Source organism: Sceloporus undulatus, chromosome 2 (assembly GCF_019175285.1).
Source record: "Sceloporus undulatus isolate JIND9_A2432 ecotype Alabama chromosome 2, SceUnd_v1.1, whole genome shotgun sequence".
Lineage (NCBI taxonomy): Eukaryota > Metazoa > Chordata > Lepidosauria > Squamata > Phrynosomatidae > Sceloporus > Sceloporus undulatus.
In genome coordinates this window covers 116,650,743-116,661,304 of record NC_056523.1, presented here as the reverse complement: position 1 = coordinate 116,661,304, position 10,562 = coordinate 116,650,743, and the positions used below count along the sequence as shown (strand labels likewise).

Genomic DNA, 10,562 nt, shown 5'->3' with positions numbered 1-10,562 from the left:
TTTGTACTGTATTTTTGAAGATGGAGAGAGAGATGTTGCTGGAGAAAAAAATGAGGATCTGTGAAGTGGCAGGAATCCACACACCCTTCAATTTCACAGATCCTCTCTCTCCAGCCTTACTATGTCTTCTTATATATATATATGCAAAAAAAATTTTTTTTAAAAATCCATAATACAGAACACTTCTGCTCCCAAGCATTTTGGGTAAGGGATATTGAACCTGTACTCATGAATTAGATGTAGATCAGGGGAGGGAATTAATTCAGAGAATAATTCAGAGAGGTTTTTTTGTGTCCATACGAACTTTGACTAACATAATTAAAAATCCTAAACACACACACACACAGAGAGAGAGAGAGAGAGAGAGAGAGAGAAAGACTTGATCACCATTTGCCACTTTAAACATGGTGAAATAGTCTTAAAGCATTAACTGTTTGGCACTAGAAGCAGTGAAATGAACAAATCTATTTTGACTATTGAAACCCTAGCCCTAATCTAGGCTCCATTCACAGCTCTTTGAAGGTGGCTAGCTGATCAATCTAAAATTAATGTTATTGCCTTCCACCTAAAGCCTCTTAGATACGTATGTAATCTTCTGATCATATTATCCAGAATGAATAGATGAGTTCTACAGCTTTACGTGTGGAAGTGAGAGGAGGTGTTATTTGGATTAACTGGTTTGATATTGGCCTGTGTGTGTCAAACACTTAACTATGAGCTTTTAAATATGAAGAGTATATTAGAGGTGGAAAGGCTTGCCTTACTTATTGAAAATATTTCCAACAGTCAAGAAACACATGTCTTTCTCGATATGTAAACAAGTGTGAGAGTGTGCCCTTCTCTCAGGTTATGAGGCTTAACTCATTAACATAAGGAGCTTTAATATTCTCCTCATTCAGAAGCAAATATAATAAAAAAAATAGAAGAGCAACATATTATTAGCATTCTGAGTACTGTTAAAAACAAATGTATGGTATAGCTGTTGTCCCTCAGAACTATGAGTTCAGAGGGAATCTAGTAGCTCTTATAAAAAAAAAAATCTGCAGATGTAGAAGTTCAGCTTAAGTTTAAAGAGTGAATTGTCTAAAGCTTAATGGTGTTTTTGTGCCTGACACACATTGGAACACTTCTACTCATTGTAGATACATGCAGGCTTGCTGGTTCACTGCATTCAGTGCTGAAATAAGTCTGATGACAATTTTTTTCATTTTTGTTTCATTCATTCATATGTATATGTGTTACTTGATAGTGGTCCAAAACTGCAGAATTAGATTGTTTTTATCACATGCTGTTTTATCACACCTCAGGAGCATCATGTCTGTTGTAATATACATCATATCTAGGTGCTTTGTAGCAAATTAATTCTGGATGCAAGGTTAATGCAACCTTAATATACACATTATGTAACTAAGTAGCAGGTTGATTCTCATTGCAGCATGCTCATAAAGGTAACTGGTCATGCTTTAGATGCATCACCCATGTCAGATATTAGAGCCCACATGATCCAAGCAATAGAAGCATGTGTTGTGTTATGAATTAGAAAAACAAGTCTCTGTCTTGGCTGATTTTCTAGGCCTTGCTATATGACAATGTATCTGGGACTTCCTTGAGGCAAAAATCAAACTTTTTGATCTCTGATGGCAATTCCCTACCATATTTAGGGAAGAAGGTCACAAGAGTGCCAGTGTCAGCATTTCCCTCAATGTAGGGAAAACTCAGTATCGCTGTAGAAAACGAACAAGTTCTATGAAAAGTGTTAACACTCATGTAACTGTATGACACTACAACAGCAACTGCATTGTTCCTCCATCTATTTTAAGATATATTCTTGGCATACATATGTCCCCATAGGTTCAGCTTTATGCTTTGACAGAACAAAATGCCTAAAGGCTGGCACCTGCCTTTCAGTCCAACATGCTACTTCCCTGTCAGGCAACTTTCTCACTGCTTCTGGGTGTCCAACTGTGTTGGTGTTAAGAGATCCAAGATGGCAGTGACAACCTATCCTGGGATTTTAAGCATCTCACATGACAGCCTGTCTTAACACTTGCATTATGTTTAAAAAAAAAAAGCCTTGTCTCTGGGGCTATTTAGTCAACATTTAAAATATAATAAATGACTGTGCATTTTAGAGAGTGTGTTTCTAAAATGTAAGGTGCTCCTGACAAACTTCAGAATATGCTTGAGTAGTTATTAAGTGTCAGGACTATCTTTAGGTGTTGGTTTTAATTTTTTCTCTGCCTAATTACATATCCTTGGCTACTAAATAGTGAACAGTTATTTGAATATTGATTGTATGCTACAGGCTGGAGGAACCTTTGGAAAATCAAATTGTGTCAGTCTGTGTCTGGGGCATATGCTTGTATGGACAAAGGGCAGGCAACTCCATATGGTTGTACTTAACAACATATTTGTGCATATGTTCATCTATCTAAAGGCATGCACTTGAAATGGAATCCCAGTCCTCTCTTTACCGGATATAAGCTGCTTCACATATGACAATTTCCTCCATAAGTAATTAAAGGAAAGGCATGCATGTGTATATGCCAGTCTCCTTGTACTTGGGACTGTCTAAATGTTTTCGACTGAGTTTCTCATTGGCCTCAGTCATTATGACTGATGGTCAAGGATGATGGGTGTTATAATCTAGCACTTCTGGCAGGTGCCAGGTTGGGGCTTATAGATAGTAATGGATTATGATTATTTTTAATGTGTACATACAGGTTCAGGATTCATTGTCAGCTGTAGATTCCCAGTATATGTAGTGCAGGTGGCTAAATTTGTGTGGAGCTTTTACTCCTTATGGTATAAATCTTTTATTTCCTAACTTTGAACTTAGAACATTGAGTACAATAATTTCATTTTTAAAAAGCCAATACATACATACATACATAAGCTTTTTATTTTGCATGTTATCAATTCATGAATTAGTTTTTTTTTTTAAAGCTTTCCTATGGTTACACTATTGTATCTGTCTTTTCATACTGGCAGTTGTAATGTGACTTCATTGAACTGTGTGAGCTGCCTGCAATGTGGGAGGATGCAACTCCATTTTTTATATATATTTTAAAAAATAGGTCACAGGGAGTTAGAATGCATGCCCCATTTTCCATGACCTTCTCTCAAAGCATTTTTCATGCTACATGAGGCAATGAAGATTCAAAATACTGGCATTATCACTGTCTTCTTCTTTTTTTCCAGATGTGAAACTAATGTTCTGAAATGTGTTCATGTTTCTACCTATGTTATTTTCTTCTTTTTACAAAATAGAATTTCAGCAATTGATAGGAATATCTGTGAGTCTCATCAGTTTCTCTAGTGTCAGCTTTGTAGAGTATTGGAAACCTTTGGGTTCAGGTCTTGTTTGGAAAGCCCACTGCTTGTTGTGAATGCTTTTGTGAGGGAATTTTATCATCTTTATGAGAAGTTCTTATAAGTTGTAACCATAACTTTCTTCAAGACTCTTTGACACCTCTTCTCTACCATCCACTCATTGCTTCTTTCTAACATAGAAAGCTCTTGAAAGTTGATGTGGGAAACACTCTCTTATGGAAACTCTTGTCGGGGCTTCTTAATATCCCATCACACACATCCTTGTCAGACCAGTAACATTAATTACTTAAACATCAAGGTGTTCTAAATCAGCTTGCAAGGTCCCTGATAAAATATGGAAAGGCAACATCATCAACAAGGCAGGCAGTCCAAATAATAACACAAATCCAAATATTTATCTGATTCAGGAGTGATGACAAGATATTGAATTGGGTCTAGCTCTTACAAAGGTACTAAGATTAGAACAGCCATAACTGGAGTATAACAATTATGGACATCCTAAATTAGGAGTGGACAAAGCGGGGCCCTGGACCCCTTTCTGCAGCGCCTTAAACCTCTCACCAGTTCCCCAAAGCCCCAATAGCCCCTATTTCCAATTTCCAATGTAATTCTGGGTAGTCTTTCATAAAATCACATGCTGTGTGATGGAGGGAGCTCCCATCACTAGTCCCAGTTTCTGCCAATGTAGCAATTTAAAAGCATGTAAAATAGCAAGTGCAGTTGTCCCTCCATTTTCGCAACCCTCACTTACTCGTGAAGAGTAAACGCAGGGGGTTAAAATTGGGTGCACACCCAAGGTGCATGCCTGCAGCCACTCACAAACACCCCCCCCCCATTTAAGTCTATGGGGCTTGAATATCTTCAAGTTTCCATTTTTGTGGGTGGGGGGAACGGAATCCCCACGAGAATGGACTGTAGTGAAAGGTAACAGCGTTCTATGCAGTCATGCTGGTCACATGACCACGGAGCCATCTTTGGACAACGCTGTCTCTGTCGGCTTGGTAACGGAGATGGGCACCACTCCCAACAGTTGCTTATGACTGGATATTCATTTCAGGGGGAATCCTTTACCTTTTGCTTGCAGAAAACTACTCCAGAACATGCAGAATCATGCAACTCTTCATTACCATCATCATCAAAATGCATGAAAATATGCAAAAATATTCCCCACCCTACAAACACCCCACAAACTCATACTACTTCATATACCTCTGATTTCTTCTGGGATCACTCTAAAAATGGTGTTAGGAAGAGCTATGATCTTTACTTCCTCCTGTCATTTTTCAGAGTGACTGCTGAGGAAACAGAGGCATTTGGGCTTGGTCCAGGATTGACCCATGTGGGGGATCTGGGAGAAAAATCAGCCCCTGACTCTCACACAGTTATCTATATCTGCTAGATCATTTCTTCTCCCCTCCCTGCCCTAAAGGAGAACATCTCCCTTCATCAAGACAGGAAAGACTTTCTTTCAAAAGAAACATTAATTGTCATACGAAATACCTCATATACTGGGGATCTGAATTGTAATGTAAAGTGGATTCACAAACAATAGATACAATGTATTTATAATGCTAATCTTTGATTCAGTGGAAAGATAGGCAAGATGGGAAATAGCTTCTAAGAAGGGGAGAAGGAGAAGGAGGGACGCAGTCTTCATGTGACTCACTACTGTTTTGTAAGCCTTGTGAGGCCAGAAGCCAGCAGGCTATACCAGGCTTAAATGGATATGTTCATCAGCTCAGTACTGTAAAGCTATTTCAAGGGGAAAGGGAAGCAATAGCAAAAGGCTATAAACTTGTGCATATTTAACAGACTCTTCGTTGAATTCAAGTTCTGCTGGTATAATTCTAAGAAAATATTGCCATTTTGGTTTTCCTTCCTTTGTAAACCAAGAAAGGTTGTGCTCTGTAGCTAGAAGTGTTGTTTTTCAAAATTCTATAGCACAGTTCCAATCACTGTCATAAACTCACTTGCTTTTAGACACTGCAAAACCTGGTTAATGTGCAGTTTACTGCATCTTTGCCAGAATAACCAAGACATCAGTCCTGTCTCACTTTCACAAAGAAATGCTGCTGCCCTAAAGAATTACAGCTTCAGCAGCACAAAGAATACTGCTTGCTTCCCATGTGAGCTACTTGCTTTCTAGATGACTCATACTTAGTACTCCATTTCAATGGTGCTGTTACACAGATTGACTCCACTTTCCTGTCTTTCATTCCTACTTCAAATCTGACATCTTCTGAAGTGCAAAGCATCATATGACAGAGGCATTGATTTTTTTGAGAAAAAAGGAACAGATTAAACCTAATGCCCAAAGAACCAGTATCATTGTTCCAATGTCTGTGAATGCTGCAATCTTGATGCTTTATAAGTTGCCTTGAAAATACTGTAATTGGATGACAAATATAAATGTCATAAAGATATATATTTTACAAGAAATAATAATTTTCTTAATTTTCTTAGACATGTAGAGCTAGATTTCCTAGGAGGTCTGAAATTGTGCTGTCTCCACCTCCAATCAGAACATCTTTTCTTTCTCCTTTTTACCACTGGTCGGAGCAGAGTGTTCTGTTGCCTTTGATTCATAAATATTTGGCCCTGTAACCTACCCCATTGCAGGGGGTAGATGTACTACAGGAACACACAGATACATGGAAATCTTTCTCCAACCTGTTCCAGGACACAGCAGAATGGGTGAAAAAAGAAACTTTTCAATGGCTGGTATTGAAAATGTGTGAGTACAGTGGGCCCTCAGTATATTTGGGGGATCTGTTCCAGATCCCCTCGCAGATACCAAAATCTGTGGATGTTGAAGTCCCATAGTTCTCAATGGTGGCTATGCCACCATTGAGGACAATGACACTTTGCCCCTTCTCCCTCCCCCATGCAGGTCTTGCCATTTTCACTGCGGCAGACAGCAGGGAGTACTTCTTCTTCCTCTTCTTCCATGCCTCCTCCCCCTCTTCTCCTCCTCCTCTTCGTCCCCTGTCGCCGCTGCCAAGACTCTTCCTCCTCCTTCTCCTCCTTCCTCCTCTTCCTTTTCTTCTATCTTCTTCCTATTCTTCCTCCATTGCCACTGCTGTGGCTCTTCCTTCTACTTTTCACTCACCTTCTCTGCCTTCCTCCTCTTTCTCTTCCCCCCTCCACCGCAGTGCGACCTCTTGTCCTTTTCTTTCCTCCTCCTTCTCCTCCTCCTCTTCTCTGCTCTTCCTCTTCCTTTTCCTTCTTTCTCCTCCTCCTCTTCCCCACATCCTCCATTTTCTGCTACTCTTCTTATCCCCCTCTGTTACCCTACCACCACTCATCTTCCTTTTCTTCCTCCTCCTCCTCCTCTGCCAATACCCCCCCCTTGCAAGCTTGTCATCTGTGTATGCTCCAATCCACGTTTGGCAAGTCCGCGTATATGGAGGGCAAACTGTATTTCATGGAGTTCCCAAGGAGTGCCAAAAAAGAGGAGGGAAATATTGTTCAGATCTCAGAAATAGTTCAGATGTGTACAGCTACAGAATGTCCGCATCTGGATCCAACCTTATTTTATTGCATTTGCCTGGACATTAAAATCTTTGGTAACTCATTACACCAGCAGTTCTCAACGTATGGGTCAAGAGCCCTTTGGGGTCATCTAAGACCAGGGGTAGGCAACCTGAGGCCCGCGGGCCGGATGCGGCCCGGCGAGGCTTTGGGACCGGCCCCAGCCCAGTCCTGCCGCCGATTGCCGCCGGGGCCTTTGGCCTCTCATGCGCAGGGGCAAGGGGGGCAATTGTCTATAGACGCCTCAGAAACATGCATTTATATTAACATTTTTTTAAAAATCAGCAATTTTTTTTTGCGTGTCCTCCACTTTTTTTTAAAAAAGTGTCCACTATTTGAAAATGTTGTTCTACATTTGTCCCGGTTTGTTTATTTATTTCAATTTTTTAAAAAATATTTAATTATTTATTTTTTTGGCTTCGGCCCCCCAGTTGTCTGAGGGACAGCAACCCGGCCACCGGCTCAAAAAGATTGCCTACCCCTGTCTAAGACCATCAGAAAACAGTAGCAAAATTACAGTTATGAAGTAGCAACGAAAATAATTTTATGGTTGGGGTCACCACAACATGAAGAACTATATTAAGGATCACTGCATTAGGAAGGTTGGGAACTACTGCATTACACTGGCTTTTGAGTCTGAACTAGTTTCATATTAAGCTTTCTCTGGTTTCTGTTATGCTGTTAGTGCAATATAGTCTTCCACTGAAATCCAGTCATTGTTTCTTATGCTTTGAATTGTATTGAGAAATCACCATATTTGCAAGTTATTCCTGGTTCAACCATTTTTAATTTCAGCAGGATGGATTATGTGCTTTCAGATTCTTTTCATTTTATGTCAGTCTATAACTCTGGTAGTTTGCCAGTGCACAAGCATGAATATATTTCAGATCTAGTTTTTGTTTTGTTTTTTAAATCTAGGCTGACATTTAGCAGTCAGATATGTAAGTTGTGGTAGTGGTGGTGATGACAATGACAATGACAGTAACAATGTCATTTTTTTCAATCAGAGTATGGGTTGAGTCGCCCTTATCTGAAGTGCTTTGGACTAGAAGTGTTTTGGATTTTGGAGGGTTTTTTTTATTTTGGAATATGTTCATATATATAATGAAATGTATGGGATCCAAACATAAACATGGAATTCATTTATGTTTCATATATGCTTTATACACATAGCCAGAAGATAATTTTATACTCAATATTTCATAATAATTTTGTGCATAAAACAAAGTTTATGTACATTGAACCATCAGAAAGCAACAGTGTCATTGGAGATTATCACATGATGGATGGTACATCATTGTCCCGTCCCTGTCCCGTCTTTCCCACCCAGTTGCGGAAAGAACTTTCACACATGACTTGCACATGACTTGGCAGGGAAGCCAGCTACCTCTTGTTCTCCTTTTCCTTCTTCCTCCTCCTCCTCCTCTTCTCTGCTGTTCCTCCTCCTTACAATAGAATGAAATTTTTTTTATCAACTATAATTTATGAGGATCAAGATGGGTTTCTGCTGGACAGCGGAATTAGAAATAATACAAGAATAATCTCAAGTATTATGTTATTAATATTGATAAAAAGCTTTCTTTAATTTTTGTAGATGACAAGAAGGCTTTTGATTCAGTTTCTTGGGAATTTATGTTTGAAGTTATGGAAGGATGCACATTGAGAAATAGATTTATTGAAAATATAAAGCATATATACAGTCAACAAAAAGCTTTCCTTAAGATAAACGGTGAGAGACTCCCTGAATTTCAAATAAATAAAGGAACCAGACGGGGTTGTCCTCTTTCCCCCGTTATTTCTTTTGTCACTAGAAATTCTACTGAACTCATTAAGAGAGAAATCCATAATCAAGGGTACAAAAGTTAAAGGGGAAGAGTATAAAGTCAAAGCTTACGCGGATGATGTTGTAATAATGGTAGACAATCTAAGGAACTCTATAAAACAGACTATGCATGAAAGCAACTTATTTGGCAAAGACTGCTGTCATTTGCAGTCTTTTGTATTAATGGAAAAATCTGGCTGTTAATACCATGATGGCTGAAAGAGCTTTTCAGCAGGCTACAGTGTGAAAGTGATTTGGGCAATCACTTTCACTCAGGTCATGGATGGGATAACGAAGAGGGAGCGATCCCATCCCCCTTGTGATAATCTCCATTATCTCAGCCACGAATGTGGATAATTTTGGAATACTTCAGATTTCCAAATACTGAATAAGGGAGACTCAGCCTATATCCAATCTTTTAATATCGAAATCAGATTCAAATCAATTTGAAATGCCTGGTTTTATTTGAAGATGTATATATTTCCTCCCAATAATTTTCAGATATTATTCTCATTTTTAAAACTAGGTATAAGGAGAAAGTGAAATGTCCCTTTCTCTTTCTTTTTGCTACTATTCTATTTTTTAAATTGCAAAATATGTAAGTTATGTACTTGGCTGCCTCTACTAACTATGATAAATATATCTTCATTTCAGGCATTTTTTGTTCAAAACATCTTCTGGTACAACTCCTCTATTCAGCAGTTCTTCCCCTGGATATCCTTTGACCTCAGGAACAGTATACACACCACCTCCCAGACTGCTACCTAGAAATACTTTCTCCAGAAATGCATTCAAGCTAAAAAAGCCCTCCAAGTACTGTAGCTGGAAATGTGCTGCTTTATCAGCTATCGCTGCTGCAGTCCTACTTGCCATTCTGCTGGCCTATTTCATAGGTAAGTCCAACTTTGAACAAATGTGTTTTGATCTTCTGGTTATTCTACTTGTTTACTCCCACTCCTCCAACTGTACTCACATACAAGTGTATTACTTCCAAAATACTTTTCTCAGACGATTGGTTGGATGTTGAAGAGAGAGAATTGGCTAAGGGTTCTAACTTAATTTTAATACAATAGTTTGTATTTGCTTGCTCTCATCTCTGTTCATTTTCCCTAATAGTTTGGCTATTAGTTACGTCTTGATAAAATTCTTCCTCTTGCTATATCTGTATTATTTTGAAATTACAGAAGATGTTGGATTGATCAGATGACCCAATTCCTTCATTTCTGTGTTTTATAAGATCACCAGAGACTGGATGGCAGACTTGTTGCAAGAATAAAATTGTTGTCCAAGTGTTGACGATATAATTTCCTATATATTCTGATGGGGAAAATTGCATTCTTTCTCCTTTGGTTTCAAGTAAAAGATGGCCTGCTTTAGACACGTACTGTATTCAGATGGCATTGGAAGATAGTCACTATGTCTTTGTTACTGTCATGTTTTTTCCCCACACAGTACCTGAAATTTGTCAGATAAATTTTATGTATATAAGGTCACTGTTTAACTTTTGTTCTTGTGCCATCATGTCATGATCTGTGGCACTGATTTAGCAGTCCCATGCCCTTTCATTGTTAGCATGTGTGTTGTCTTTATTTCTGAATGAGCTTGTTCCTTACTATTGTCTGGTCTTGGTATTGATCTTTCTTTTAGTGTCCTCAGATGTTAAGTCTACTATATCAAGCTATTCTGGCAGTCAATGAGATTTTTCCCACCTCCACCATAATTTTAATGACAGCCATAAATTTGCAAATTCTATAGCTTTCTTTAGCTCCAGCAATTTTAATTCTTTGATTACATAGTAGGAACAGTGTCCCAGTTATCGAATATGTTCAAATGTTAGACTGCATGCAGCAAGCTCCACGTACCTATGCAATTTTCT

The 10,562-nt window shown here is 38.7% G+C and overlaps 1 protein-coding gene across 1 annotated transcript in view; it reads left to right on the top strand.

Annotated features, from left to right (window-relative positions):
• LOC121920390 (teneurin-2-like) overlaps nucleotides 1-10,562 on the top strand; it is a 307,628-nt gene that overhangs the window by 295,284 nt on the left and 1,782 nt on the right. Inside the window, exon 5 of the mRNA XM_042447524.1 lies at nucleotides 9,341-9,579. Within this exon, the coding sequence (XP_042303458.1) occupies nucleotides 9,341-9,579 (239 nt within the window). The remainder of the gene's footprint in view (nucleotides 1-9,340; nucleotides 9,580-10,562) is intronic.